Genomic DNA, 15,573 nt, shown 5'->3' with positions numbered 1-15,573 from the left:
CTCTCGCTTCTCCTTCTGGTACCCCTATTATGCAATGTTGATATGCTTGATGTTTTCTCTCAGATGCTCCTTAAACTATCCTGTTTTTTATTTTTATTTTATTGGGGAAAGGAAACAGGACTTTATTGGGGAACAGTGTGTACTTCCAGGGTTTTTTCCAAGTCAAGTTGTTGTCCTTTTAATTGTAGTTGTGGAGGGCGCAGCTCAGCTCCAGGTCCAGTTGCCGTTGTTAGTTGCAGGGGGCACACAGCTCACCATCCCTTGCGGGAGTCGAAGAGTTGAACCGGCAACCTGTGGTTGAGAGACCACGCTACAACCAATTGAGCCATCCGGGAGTTCAGCGGCAGCTAAGCTCAAGGTGCTGTGTTCAATCTTAGTTGCAGGGGGTGGAGCCCACCATCCCTGGCAGGAGTCGAGGAATTGAACCGGCAACCTTGTGGTTGAGAGCCCACTGGCCCATGTGGGAATCGAACCAGCAGCCTTCAGCATTAGGAGCATGGAGCTCCAACCACCTGAGCCACCAGACCGGCCCAACTTTTTTTTTTTTTTTTTTTTTTTTTGCTGTTCTTATTGGGTGTTTTCCACTACCTTGTCTTCCAAATCGCTGGTTCAACCCACTGCTTCTTCTAACCTACTGTTGATCCCCTTTAATGTGTTCTTCATTTCAGTTATTATAATTTTCATTTCTGCCTGGCTCTTTTTTGTTCTCTATCTCCATTTTTATGTTTCCTACCTCTTTATTAAAGTTCTCAGTTCATCTACTCTTCCCTTAAATTCACTGAGCATATTTATAACCAGTGTTTTAAACTCTGCATCTGGTAAGTTGTTGTCTCCATTTCACTGAGTTTTTTTTCTGGAGTTTTGTCCTGGTCTTTCATTTCGGTCATGTTTCTTTGTCTCCTCATTTTGGCTGTGTTCTTTTGTTTATTTCTATGTATTAGGTACAGCTGCTATGTTTCCCATTCTCTATATAGTGGCCTTATGTAATAGATGTCCTGTGGGGTTCCATGGCACAGTCTCCCTGAGCTGAGTGCTCCAGAGGTGTACCTTATGTGGGTTGTGTGTGCCCTCCTGTTGTAGTTGAGCCTTGATTGCTGTTGGCACATCAGAGAGAGGGATTGATCTTCAGGCTGACTGGATGTGAGGAATGGCCGTGACACAGAGCTGTTGTGCAGGGATGGGATTCACTTTAACGAGGCTCTGGTAACTGCCAGGTCTGCCCAGTGGGTGTGTCATTTGTAGAGCTCATTTGGTGGTGCTCTGGTGTGGTCTGAAGCCAGTCACCAGGTGTTTTGGTTCTTGGGCCTCCTGGGAGGCGCTGTGGTGCAGACCAAGATCAGCCACTGCCTGTGCCTTACCTGGAGCCACCTGGAAGGAGCTGTAAAGTGATCTGCAGATGGTTGTCACCTGTACTGTGCTTGGAGGCACCTGGGAGAGGCAACCAAGGCTGGTTGCCAACAGTGTCAGCTTGGGGCCACATAGCAAGAGGTATGGGGCACACCAAGGCCACAGCCAACTTGTTTGGGATTTGTGGACCTTTGAGAGATTTTAGGGACATCCACAGCGTGAGCTGAAAGGCCATTTGTGTGGAAAAGCCCAGAAGAGGTTCAGGCTAGGCACTCAAATTGGGTGACACAAGAGTCTCAGGGAATCACCACAATGGAACAGTGCTAGACAGGTTGATGGAGATTCAGATTTGGTGCCACTTGTGCTTGCAAGCAGGTGGGGAAACACCTCAACAAAGAAACAATAGGGTCTGCCAGTCCTCTGTCCCCCAAGTGAGCTGTCCTGCCCCCTGCCCCTCTAGCCCTCACCCTGAAGCTAGTCAATTCAGCTCTTCCTCATATAGCTCTGGTGCTTTTCAAGCTGCTGCCCCAGTGCTGGAGCTCAGAGCAAATCCACAAGTTCATGCATGGGCCCTTTAAGAGGAATGCCTGAAACTCCAGTTTGTCTCACTCAGCCACAGTCCTCACTGGTTTTCACAACCAGAAGTAAGAAGACTCCTCTTCCTGGCAAAGCCTGGTGAGGGGCTGTGACCCCTCACTCCTCAGGGGAGACCTTCTCAGCCAAGCTCTGCCTCCTTTTTTTTAACCACCACACTGTAGGTCTAGGGCCTGCCTATTCCGTGTCTCTGCCCCTACAAGTCTTGACATGGCTGCTTCTTTATATCCTCAGTTATAGGACTTCTGTCTTCAGGTGGTTCTTAATGGCAGTTGTTCTGTAATTTAGTTGTAATTCTGATGTGGTCATGGGAGGAGGCGAGTACAGCACTTACCTACTCTGCCATCTTGATCCAAAGTCCTGAATCTGGACTGAATTTCATTCCTTTTAAAGGCTGAATAATATTCCATTTTATGCATATACCACATTTTGTTTATCCATTCATCTGTCAATGGATATCTGAATTATGTTTTACTTTCAAGAGTTCACATCACTTTACAGAGATACATAGTCAAATATTTATAAATTAAATTATAAGGTATCTGAGATTTGCTTCAAAATACTCCAATTTGGGAGAGAAGGGAAGTAGGGAGAAGGGTAACATGAAACAAGGTATCATTTGTCGTTTATCAAATCAACAAAAATCAGAAAAACTGGTAATAACATATACTGGCTACAATGTGGAGAAACATGCTCTTTCATTCATTGATGGTGGGATTATAAATTAATTTCTTACGATGGCTCTATGAAAGTTTAAAACGCACATTTCCTGCAGCCAAGATGTAACTTCTGGGAACTTATCTTCACACATATGTTCATACCATGTTTCCAGGATAATAAGACTAGAAAATAAGCCCTAGCATGATTTTTCAGGATGACATCCCCTGAACATAAACTCTAATGTATCTTTTGGAGCACAACTTAATAAAAGACCCAGTCTTATTTTTGGGGAAACACGGTACATATAGACAAAAATGTGTATACAAGCATACTGACTATGACAGTGTTTATAATAGCCCAAGATAATAGCCCAAGCCAGGAAATAATTTAAATGTCTACCAGTAGGGAATGGATTTCATAAATCACAGTAAAATACAAAAACATGAAAATACAATGAAATACTATTTAACTTTAAAAAAAGAAAAAACTGTTCTATGTGTATTAATAAGACACAGTGTCCAATAAATCTGTTAAGGAAGAAAAAGTAAGGCACCGAACACTATTCAACCAGTCACTTACTGCTTCCACTTCTGGCATTGCCACAGGCCACATAACCTAAAAACTTGCCACAACAAAATATATACAAATGCTGAGTAAATTATTACTAACATCTCTTAAACGTACAACTAAGCTCAAAACAAAATAAGGGAAATCTTACTTTTGAAGAGCAAGATAGAAGAAAGAGGAAACTTTACTTTCTATTTTATCTACTTATTTTTATTTTATAACCAATATGTATTACTTTTGAAACTAAGAAAGAAATTTTCCCTGAAATACTTTGAAAAAAACATGCTATGGATTTAATAATCAACACCTAAATAACTAAAGCAATGTAGTATTAGGGCAAATTTTCAGGTATGACAGCCACTATTTTATCCAATTCCACATTTACTAAGCACCTATTAAGTATAAGAGACTGTGCTTGCCTCTGATTAATAGCAAGATGAGGTTCCTATTCTTTAAGGAGTTTAAAATCTGTGAGGAAGAACCAGCAAGGAGGCAAAAATATCTATAATACAGTATAGAACACGAAAATGGTCATCTTCTGCATCAAAATTTGAGAACTAAATGTTTAAAATTCCAATTTATAGTTAGTACCATCAGATCCCTAAACTAATCAGACATTACTTCACATTTTCCATTACTTCTTTTTTTTTTTAGCTCATCCATCTATAAACCATTTGTGACAATGACTGCACTTATTCATTAGTGGCAAAACTATGAAGTTATACATACAGTTATTAATATATAGTTTCCATAGCCTTTGTGATCTCATCGCACAAATGAATTCTCAGTTGTTTTCTTCCTTTGCTTTTTATACCTGTTAATATCACCACATTTATTATGTCACTATTACTAATCAAAAAGAACTGAATCCTCCCCCCCCCCATATTTCTGTAATTATAAATTTGAAAATTAAATGGTAATACAGGTTGTGATGGATCCAAAATTCTTCCCCATCTCCAATCATACCCACAGCAGTCACTGGGGAAAAAGATTAAGTCACAGCAGAATTTCTTCTTTTACTAAGAACACAGATACAGAGAAAAGTGGAATCTTTCCTTAAAAATTTACTGAACAATGGGATTTACAAACGTCTATGGCAGTTAGAATAATAAACAACCCCAAAACCAATACATCTCCAATCTTCAGCAATCTAAAGGGATTTTAAGAAATATCAAAAACTGAGAAAAGTTAAATATATTCTGTCCATGCCGAGGTAATCCAACTTTGCCCACCAAAAACAGTGATGTAATTTGTTAGTTATCCGGTTCTAAAAAGTTCCAGAGACAGCCTTTTTACTTGCACTGCAGGCTAATATCACTTATCTGTTTCCAGGCAGGAGATTAGCAGTTGTGTAGCTCAGATGAATTATTCTGTCCAACCTAAAGGGTGGTACAAATTTCAGAATAATCATATAGCCACAATACTGTTTACTGTTCATTCTTGCCCTTTATGAAATTGAACATGGAAACCGCTGGCACATACAAGGCAATAATTTTGCATTTCAGATAGACAGTAATACTTAAATACTTTTTATCAACTCACGGAGGGTTGCCAGGCTGGGGGGAAAAAAATAATAAGTATCTATAAGATGTCAGTAAAGACAAGTGCTATGAGAGTAGCATGTGGACTCTCTACAGGCCAGAGGTCCTACACCTGTATGGGTACCGTCAAAGAAACTCACTGACATTTTCCGCTCCTGCACCGAAGCATCACCATTAGATCAGATTTGCCTCTCATCCACATCAACCTGATAATGACCACTGTGTTCCAAAATTCTGGAATCAATATTATTTACCTTCATGATTTTTGAGGATCTCCTAAAAGCTAAACTAGTCTAAGAAGTAAAAACGTTTAAATATCAGTAAAAGATTGTTTCAACTCCTTCCTCTGTTTTGAAATACATCTTATTTTTAAATATAAGTTTTTAAAAAGAAAAAGAAAGAAAGGCCCAAATAAGAACAGCATATTAAAAAAAAAGACAAACCAATATTAAACGAAAGTACCAACAAGAGTGTTATTTACAGTGGCAGTAGAGAAGTGTTGAGTGGTCAGGCTCTGGATCCAGCATGGCTAACTTACTACATGTGTAATCCTGAGCAAGTTTTTAAGAACCCTGTGCCCCACTTTACTCTTCCGTACAATGGGAATAACAACAGTAATAATCTGAGTTGAAGATCACGTGAATTAAATCATATAAAGCAGTTAATATTTGACCACTGCTTACCAAGTAGATGGATAAAAATCCAAAGTTTTAGTAACACTGTTGGTAAGGCTTTGGAAAACAGGAAGTTTCATCCTCTCCTTATGGAGGGCAATCTGGAAATCCCACTTTTGAGAACTTATCCCATTGATATTCTTGTACAGGTGTGAAAAGACAGGTATACCAGGTTTTTTTATTCCATACTGGAAACCAACTGTCCATCAAAAGTGATGATTACATAAAAAATGGCAAATTCATGACATGGAACACTATGTAGCAATTTTGGTTACTTAAACAGAGTACACTGATTTACTGACATGGAAAGACCTCTTAGATAAGTGAAAAATGCAAGATGTGTAGAAAAGTGAATATGGTATGTTACCTTTGCATAAAAGAGACTGAAAAATCAAAATACATATTCATCCTTGTTGGTTTTTAAACTCAGAGAAACTAACAATGGTGGGAAGGAACTAGGAACATGGGAGACAAGATGGGAGGGAAACTTCAAACTGTGTATGTCTTGATTTTTTGTTTTTTTGTTTTTTTAGCTATATGAATATTTTGCCTATTCAAATATTAATTTTGAAAAGTATTTTTAAGTGTCACTTTACACTCTCAAATATTGGCTGCTGTTATTACTGTTGTTGTGAATAATACCGGTAGTAAGTACCATGTTTCCCCAAAAATAAGACCTAGCCGGACCATCAGCTCTAATGCATCTTTTGGAGCAAAAATTAATAGAAGACCCAGTATTATACTATATCAAACCGATCTTATATTAAAATAAGACCGGGTCTTCTGTTAATTTTTGCTCCAAAAGATGCATTAGAGCTGATGGTCCAGCTAAGTCTTATTTTCGCGGAAACACGGTGGTAGTAATAGTAGTAGTAATAGTTAACAGCAACCTCAAAATACGTCCTTTCTGAAGCCTTTTTCTTATTCCCTCTGCACAGAGGCCTCCTCTAACTCCTGAACTATTTAAGGAATTTATCATTTTCTACTCTAGTAAGCAGCTTAAGGAGTAGGTGATTGTCTTGTTCATTTTTAATATCCTAGAAACCTCGCTTGCACCTAGTAGTTACAATCATTCTGGAGTAACAGTAACCTGCAAGTACTCCAAAGAAGGAAATAGTGACTATTTCTAAAGGGATTATATTCTATAATTGTAAGACCTCAAATTTGAAAAACTTGAATAACTGGCTTTGCTAACATTCTTTCAACTACTACCCAGCTATAAAATCTCTTTCAGTAAGCTTTTTCTTTTCCCAGGACTTCCCTAAACTTGGATTTCATGTCCCAAGCCAAGACACTATATGTACCAACTGTTTAACTCACTGCAACCTCTGAAATGTCTTTTGTTCCAAGTCCCAATACTCTGGTACATCGCTCCTATTGAAAAAGCAATTGTTGAGCGTCTCCTTTTAGAAAGATGTCACATATTAGTCAGTGAATAAGGTGCCCTTTTAACTAGAAAAGAGCTAACACTTGATTCCTAATTCGCTCAGTGTTTTATTTGTTCTTGTATGGAGGGTACTCTATAACTGACTGGTCAGTGGCCCAATTCTCGATGTCATTCCAGCACACCAAATACTCCACTGACAGCTCAACAGTCACTTTTCATGCAGGCCCCTCCCCTTCCCTCCTCCCTTAACCTCCTTAAGATCAAGAGCTCCTTCCCCCGTACTGCATGAGACACACTGACAGTTCACAAGTCCTTTTCCCCAAACTGTCCTCCCCTGCAGTTGCAAGACCACCTCCCCGATTCTCATTATCCTGCAACCCAATTTGGTCCCGAATACCATGCCCCTCCCAGCCAATCCAAATCATATCACCATTTCTTCCCAAGAGCTAAGCTGCTTTACAGCCTTTCCCAACCAGTACACACTTGACAGCTCAACAACAGATTCCCCAAGTATCCTTTCCTTTTCCCTCCCCTGCTATCCCACGCACTGTCTCTTTTTTCGCTATCACTCACTCGCCCTGGCTTCCCGCAAATTCACAGACGCGTTCCCTAAACATGCTCTCCGCTCTCCCCTCCTCCCCATCCCCTTTCCACCGCTGACAGCTCAGACACCTCCAACCCCACGTGGCTGCACCCTCCCCCACTCCTCTCCCTTGACAGCTCAGGATCGGCTCCCAGATCCCCATTCCTGTCTTCCCCAGACCCCAGTCAGGGCCACCCGCGATGCCCCCGGCCCCAGGGGAAGGCTCCACTCACCCACTTTCCCGCATCACGTTGCTGTCCCCGCAGTCACAGGCGCCCCCGGCCTGACTGCGGAACATGTTGAAGTCGTGTCCAGTGTGATCACCCTGGTGGAAGCACTCCGCGCACAGCGACATGCAGGGGGAGATGCCGCACGTCCGGCAGCGGTAGGCCACGAAGTTGGCTGTCCAGACCAGGCCGCAGAGCGCCGCGGGGTCGTAGGCCCGCACCGCCGCGCAGAACTCATCGTAGCCGCCGCCGCCTGCCAGAAGGCACTTACACCACTCCAGGGCCTCCTCCTCTGCCGCCCCCGGACCGCCTCCGCCGCCGGCCGCCGCCGCCTCCTCGCTGTCCGCAGCCGCAGCCAGCGGCCGCTCAGCGCTCAGCACCCTCTCCAGCAACGCCTGCAGCTCCTCAGCACCTGCCCGGTTGTCCGGCCGGCTAAGGGCCGCCTTCAGGTGCGCGGCGGTGGCCGCCTTGTCCAGGGCCAGCCCGGGCGCGGGCAGTTCAGGTTGGGGCGGCTGCGGCCCCCCGCCGGCCGCCGCGGCCGCCGCCGCCATGATGAGAGCTCAGAATTTGGAGAGCCCAGAGCTGGCGGCTCCTCCCGGGAGGGTGGCGGTATTGACTGCTGCGATTGCTCGGCCCGCCCAACTCTCGCGATACTCCGGAACTGCCGCGCACCTCTGCCTGCGACCCTGCTTCTGCACACGCCCCCTCCGGCTGCTGGTGCCCGCTCGGTCTGCACACGCCCCTTCTCGCCTGGGACACAGCTCTGTTCCTTCCCTCCACCTCTTGGCTCTCAAAGTTAATAGCTACTGAAATAAGGGACTTACCTTAAAAAAAATTATTTTTAGTATGGAAAATATTTAATATAGACGATGGTTTGTGCTGTGTGTTTTTTTAATTTACTTGGGTTATAGGAATTACAGCACCTTTCAGATGAATTTTAGGCATCAGCATTTCGTTTTGAGATATAAATTCCTACTGTTATCAAACCCTTAATTATTAGTGAATTACTATTATTATTGAAGCAACCTCCTAATTTTCCCCCCTGAATCAATTCTTACCCTCACACTGTTACCAGGTTAATCATTCTTCCATTCAAAATCTTTAGTTGAAACAAAAGCCAAACTACTTAAATCTCTTAAAACTCAACCTCTTTTCTATCCTCATCTCCTGGCGCTGCTCCAAATTTGTCCTATGAAAGAGACTAATGGAATGTCCACTGTTTTCTGAAGGCGCTTTTTTATTTCCCGCCTCTGGGCCCTTACTGTTCGTAGTTCCCACCTTAATCCACCGCACACCCCTATTTTAGCAATGTCTTCCCATATCATTGCCTTTCTTCAAAAAACATGACCCTGAACTTATTTGATGATATAACTTGCCTTCGCTGTAAAAATCTCATCTGCATCCCACTGCTAATTGGTACATTTCTCCAAGAATGAGCCTTCTTCATTATTGCCCTGAAGTGCTCAAATTTGTCTGATTATTGAGTTAAATGGAAAAGTTACAATAAATAATGTTGCATATTTTGGGGGGACCCTACTCTTTATACATGATATTTCTTTTAATCGTCTCAATAATCCTGTAAAGTAAGTACTATTACTAGAGGTGATTTATGTGCCCCAAAATACACAGCTAGCAATTAAAAATGAGATGTGATTAAAAATCAGGTGCATTTGATTCTAAAGCCCTGCTCTTTCTGCCACACCAATGCTTTGCAAACTTGCCTGATCCTAAGAATCACCTGAAGCTCTACTCACAAAAACAGGTCCCTAGGTCCCATCTCAGACCTAAGGAATCCCAATCACCAGAGGTTATGCTACCCTATCTAGCAAAACCTGAATCTTGAATGAGATTATCAATAATGATCTTCCAGAATTAAAAATCTACACTTTTATTAAGTTTCCATAGTTCACGTCCAGAGAGCTGGATGTATTATACAAATACTTAGTAACACAAGACAGAGGGCAAACAAGAATGAAACAAAAAATGTAGGAAAAGCAATCCAAGGAAGTAGGATAAGAGTATTTCTAATCCATAACCCAGTGTTATAAATGAATTGTGCATAACTAAAACATGCTATTTCACATGTCCTGATCCTCCATAATAAAGCATTTCACAATCATCATTTAACAGTGATAAGTAATTCAAAGTTGCTCATTAATTCTCTTAATAAATCACCAAATTATAAACCAAATAAAATCCAGGAACATTTCAAACTAAGGTAGAACTAGTGTATATTCAATAAGCAGTGTCAATGGCTTAAGGCAGTTGGAGACGTGTACTAGTATCTCTCCAGGGCTGCTTTCCTGCAAACAATAACAAGGGTGCCTGCTTCTGCTTGACCATGACGATGCATGCTGGAAATGCAGCTTTTTCAGCATCTCCACACACTCCTAAATTTCTACAAAATTCCATTGACAAGTGCCTCTTTAGTTCTGTAACAACAACAAAAATAGTTTAAATACTTTTTCCTATTTTAGTTACATAGATATTGTAGTACATGTACAGAAACCTAGACATTTGCCAGATTTCACACCTATTCTGATCATGATAGTATCTATCAGACGTGTTCAAAATCAGAGAACCATTAAAATAACTGGTAATGACAAGAATACAAAAAAAACAGTTGAAGATGGGCAAAAATTGTAAATAGACATTTTACCAAAAAAGATACATAAATGGCCAACAGACATAGAAAAGATGTTCAGCATCATAGTCATTAAGGAAATACAAATTAAAACTATGATATACCACTATGTATACCCACTAGAATGGAAATAATCAAAAAGGCAGATAATAACAAATGTTGGCAAGGATATGGAGAAAAAGAACCCTCATACTCCACTGATGGGAATGTAATATAGTACCACGTATTGGGGAAACATTTTGCAGTTACTTAAAAAGTTCAAGATAGGCCGGCCCGGTGGCTCAGGCGGTTAGAGCTCCGTGCTCCTAACTCCGAAGGCTGCCGGTTCGATTCCCACATGGGCCAGTGGGCTCTCAACCACAAGGTTGCCAGTTCAATTCCTCGACTCCCGCAAGGGATGGTGGGCAACGCCCCCTGCAACTAAGATTGAACACGGCACCTTGAGCTGAGCTGCCGCTGAGCTCCCGGATGGCTCAGTTGGTTGGAGTGCACCCTCTCAACCACAAGGTTGCCGGTTCGACTTCTGCAACGGATGGTGGGCTGTGCCCCCTGCAACTAGCAACGGCAACTGGACCTGGAGCTGAGCTGCGCCCTCCACAACTAAGACTAAAAGAACAACAACTTGAAGCTGAACAGAACCCTCCACAACTAAGATCGAAAGGACAACAACTTGACTTGGGGAAAATAAATAAATAAATAAATAAAAAAGAATATATTAACATTACAGTATTTAAAAAAAAAAAAAAAAAAAAAAGTTCAAGATAAAGTTACCATAGAGCCCTGCAATTCCACTCCTAGGACTCTATCCAAGAGAATTTATAGTAACATATATCTACACAAAAGACTTATAGGTAAATATTCATAACAATATTATTTGTAACAGCAAAAAACTAGAAACCATCTAAAAGTCTATCAATTCATGAATGGATAAACAAAATGTGTCATATTCATATAATGGTATACTATTTAACAATAAAAAGGAATGAGGTACGGATACATACTACAATGTAGATGAACTTCAAAAACCAATGAAAGAAGTCGCAAACCAAAAAAATGCATATTGTGTGATTCCATTTATATGAACTGTCCAGAAAAGGCAAATCTATAGAGTAAGTACATTAGCAGTTGACTAATCTACTGGGGGTAAGAACAGAAATGACTGCAATTAGGCACAAATAATCTTTTTTAGGATAATAGGAATGTTTTAAATATAGATTGTGGTGATGATTGAACAACTATGTAAATTTTATTTAAAAATCACTTAATTCTATTCTAAAAAACAGGTGGATTTTATTATATAAAATTATACTTCAATAAAACAGTTAATCATTATTAGTAGTAGTACTTATTGTTTGAGATGAATTAGTCAAGTTGCTGTCTGGGTGGCAACTATTTTACTGCTTTAGCTTTCAAAATCAATATGACAGGCTCTCAAATCTTTGGTTCTCCTAGACTGTCTGGGTCTTCTATCATTTGGATCCAGAAAGTCTGACATTTTTCTTTCAATATGTTAGTGCAATATAAAAACTCTTCTCCTAAATTACCTCTCAAATCACTGTGCTGGGTCATAGGAATTCCTACAATGATATTTCCATGAGGGAAAGCCAGGTTGAAATTCAGCTGAAAACTCTGCACTCACTTAAACGTTATACCGCATAACATTACATTTTAAGCATATTACTGTTACTCTACTGAAGACATTGAATAAATATAACGCCACATACTATGGTTACAGAAAACTACAAAATAGCATCTAAAAAGCTATGTGTTTTTACATATTCCACCTTAATTAACGTGAAGAAGAATCTTGTGATATTTCTAAATTGGCTTTTCAAATTAAAATAAACCACACAGGTAAAGTAAAAGGTATAACTGATAGATAATATCATTGCTTCCAAAATTAAAGTAGACACCCTTTACAGAGAACTTATAAATGAATGTAAATAACTTCAAAATTGTTTTTGTATTTATCAGGACTTTCTTGGTTCCAAGAAATAAAACCCCAACTTGGACTAGCTTAAACCAAAAAGAGGACTATATTAAATCATATAAACAATGGTGGGACAGGGGAGATGAACCTTAATGCGTCTCCAGTTTTGCTGTCAGTGAACATCAGCTCTACTGGCTCCAATAGCTTCTGAGCACGGGCCTCCCCCAATCCAGCTCAAGCTGCATCTCCACAAGTTCATCACAGAGAAAAAAGGTCTCATTTCTGCCAGTCATTTAAAACCCTGGGGAAGAACTCTGACCCAACTTGTGGCCCACACCACCCTTATTACCAGAAGGTAGAGGAGGCCATACCTGCTATAAACATACAAGATGCCGACAACATTATTAACTTAATTTCTGCCTGGCCTCCAAATACACATCTTCTCTGCACACAAATTCACCAGTTCTCATGGCCACTATTGAAATTCATACCATAAGAAGTACTGGGCTTACTATGCACAATGAATTATTCTAAGTGGTCACATTTCAGATTCACAATAACCCTGAGAGGTAATTGTCATTATCCCCATTTCACAAGTAGCAGTGATACCCTTCATTTCACAGCCTTCAAAACATAAGAATAATCCCTGGAAGAAAAATCATTCACTGTTCTTGCATGTAGCCTGTCTTTCTCCCTTCTTCCTTCTCCCCTGTCTCCCTCCCTTCCTTCCTTCTTACCTTAGTAATTACCTTGCAACTATACTTACTGGCAGTCTCTCATTTATTTAATATTGAAGCAAAGACATTTTTATTAATTTTCCCTACTCATGCTTTAGAAATATTTGGGAGGAGAGGGTAAAGCATGACAGTGTATTATATTTGACCTATATTAGCTCCTCTACAGGAGCAAATTTTCCCAGGTTATAAATGCTTAACAACCCTCTGGAGGCTTTTTTATTATCATTTAATACTTTTACAAGTTGTCCTAATTTTCTTTTCCTCCTTTTTTTAACCTAAGGAAAGCTTCCTTTTCTGCATACTACTATAAAGACCAGAAAATTTTTATTCACTGCCTTATTCATGCAGCAAATTAATTCAACAAATGTGTTTTGAGTCCCTACAAGTTGCTCTCTGCAAGAACTGAGGATAACACTGTGAACAAAACATATGGCCCATGACGTGGCCTGGGTGGCACAGCTCCAGGAGGCACCATTCACATAGAATACAATGTTCCTGACATGGAGATTACAGACTAATGGAAGCATATTATAGATCGTAACCTAATCTACGAACACATTATTACTGTTGCTGCCATTATTAGTACTTCTGATCTGGGAGTGAGAAAACAGAATACTAACCACAAAAGACAGGCAAAAATGGGTTAATTTAAAATTCAAATTTTCTATTTATTAAAAGAAACTATTATTAAGAGTTGCAGAGTTTCTGTTAAAGGTGATGAAAAAGTTTTAGAAATAGGTAGTGGTGATGGTTGAAAAACATTATGAATATAATTATTGCCACTGATTTGTACCCTTAAATTGGTTAAAATGGGAAATTTTGTTGTATATATTCATATAACAGACTACTATACAACAATGAAAATGAGCAAACCTGGATGAATCTTACAAACATAATGTTGAACAAAATAAATCTGACATAGTGAGAATGATTCTACTTGTATAAAGTAAAACAAATAGAAAAAATTTACGGTGCTAAAAATCAGGATAGTGATTACTTTTGGAGAATGGGGCAGGGGAGTAATTAGAGGGGAGCATAAGTGTTTTCCTCATATTTGTCCAGATTCAGTGCCAAATAATCATCAAACATGATATTTTATGTGAAAGTTTGACAATAAATACATTCCATGTTGAAACATCCAGAGTATTGAGTATCTTTCTTGAATTCATGATATAACCTGGAACAACTGCATTGACATTTGCACTGACGCTGCAGAAGCAAGGACGTATAAAACTGCTTGTAACTTAATATGAATCAAGGCAATGGCACTACACTATCTAGCTGACATTGTATGAATATTTCTCTCTGTTAAATACTTGCAGAAAAACAAGCCAGTTTCCCATAAAAATGGCCCCAATAAACAAAAAGTATTATTACATTTTGACCCATGAGGACACATCTTAAAATTCTCCTTATTGTCTCCAGGAAGAAGTACATGTGTCATGTTGCAAGCTAAACTAGCAGCTTTCTTTCTTAATTGTGGCAAAATATACGTAATATTTACTATTTTAATCATTTTTAAGTGCACAGTTCAGTGGTACTAAGTATATTTATAATACTGTGCAACTCTCACCATCATCCATCTCCAGAACATTTTCATTATCCCAAACAGAAACGCTGTACCTATTAAACACTAACTCCCCATTTCCCTTCCCTCCCTTTTATTTTAGCCACTCTAATAGATGCTAGTGGTTTACTAAACTTTTCAAGTGTTTATCATTGGCTTCCCCCAAGTAAATTGTTAACTATCTACTAGAAGGGATTGCACATCTTATGTGCTCCCCACTTACCATTCTGTCACAAAGAATAGCAAATATTACTAATCCATCAACTGAAGTTGAAGCAAACATGTCTCCTGGTGATGTGGGGAAAGTACCTGTCTGTAAGTCTTGTAGTCTCCATTGAAATCACTCTTCAACCCTCTTTATCAGTGTTTTGTACAATATTTTGCCCCTGCATTTTTTAAAGAGTTGGCTATAGAAAGCAGCTTTCTTCTACATCTTAAGTCCTCACCATTATAGAGACCTCAGTGTCTACATGGTAGTCCAACAGACATTGATCTCCTCCCTCTGCTCCACTGCAGCCACCCATCCTCACGGCCTCACCCTCAGCCTTGCCATCTTAGAACTGATCCATGTACTCATGTATTTTGTTAACCATTTTTACAACACTTTAGTGACACTCTTTTCAAGCATACAAATGATTTTAAGTAAATTTAAAAAGAAGTGCGAACATCACCAAAATACAGTTTTGGAACATTTCCATCACCTTTATAGATTCTTTGCGCTGCTTGCAGTCATTGCTCCCACCTTCAGCCGTATGTGCTTTATACAAATTTTAAATCTCCTTTGAATTCAACCTATATCATCCTAGATCTCTCTCCGTTTCATCCATTAAACCTATTATTAACATCATCACATCCTCACCCCTCAACTGTTGCTCCCCTCAATCTCATCCCCTTTCTTTTCACTTCTTTCTCCACCTACCCACAGACTTCCTGGTCCACCACTATAACCATTCTCTTGCCAATACCACACATAGTCTTTTCTCTCATGCTGCTATTGTATCCATCTGTTAAAACTACTATCCTGAATCTATTCAACTGTCATTCTTTCCTTGCTCCTGCCTCAATATTTCAGGAGGAAAAAAAATACAACTTTGCAGAACGGTTCATTAGAATTA

The 15,573-nt window shown here is 39.9% G+C and overlaps 1 protein-coding gene across 6 annotated transcripts in view; it reads right to left on the bottom strand.

Moving 5' to 3' along the window:
• The window catches only part of UBR3 (ubiquitin protein ligase E3 component n-recognin 3), a 172,073-nt gene extending 163,868 nt beyond the window's left edge, over positions 1-8,205 (bottom strand). For 5 of the 6 annotated variants that reach the window (XM_019727399.2, XM_019727401.2, XM_019727402.2 and 2 more), the window contains exon 1: positions 7,587-8,204. In XM_019727399.2, coding sequence (XP_019582958.2) covers positions 7,587-8,131 — 545 coding nt within the window. In that variant the 5' untranslated portion in view covers positions 8,132-8,204. Of the gene's footprint in view, positions 1-7,586 lie in introns of all 6 variants that reach the window. The other variant, XM_019727400.2, reaches the window with a different exon arrangement.
• Positions 8,206-15,573: the final 7,368 nt, after the last annotated feature.

Source organism: Rhinolophus sinicus, linkage group LG01, assembly GCF_036562045.2.
Source record: "Rhinolophus sinicus isolate RSC01 linkage group LG01, ASM3656204v1, whole genome shotgun sequence".
NCBI lineage: Eukaryota > Metazoa > Chordata > Mammalia > Chiroptera > Rhinolophidae > Rhinolophus > Rhinolophus sinicus.
The sequence above is the reverse complement of the archived record's forward strand: the minus strand, read 5'-3'. Positions and strand labels throughout refer to the sequence as shown.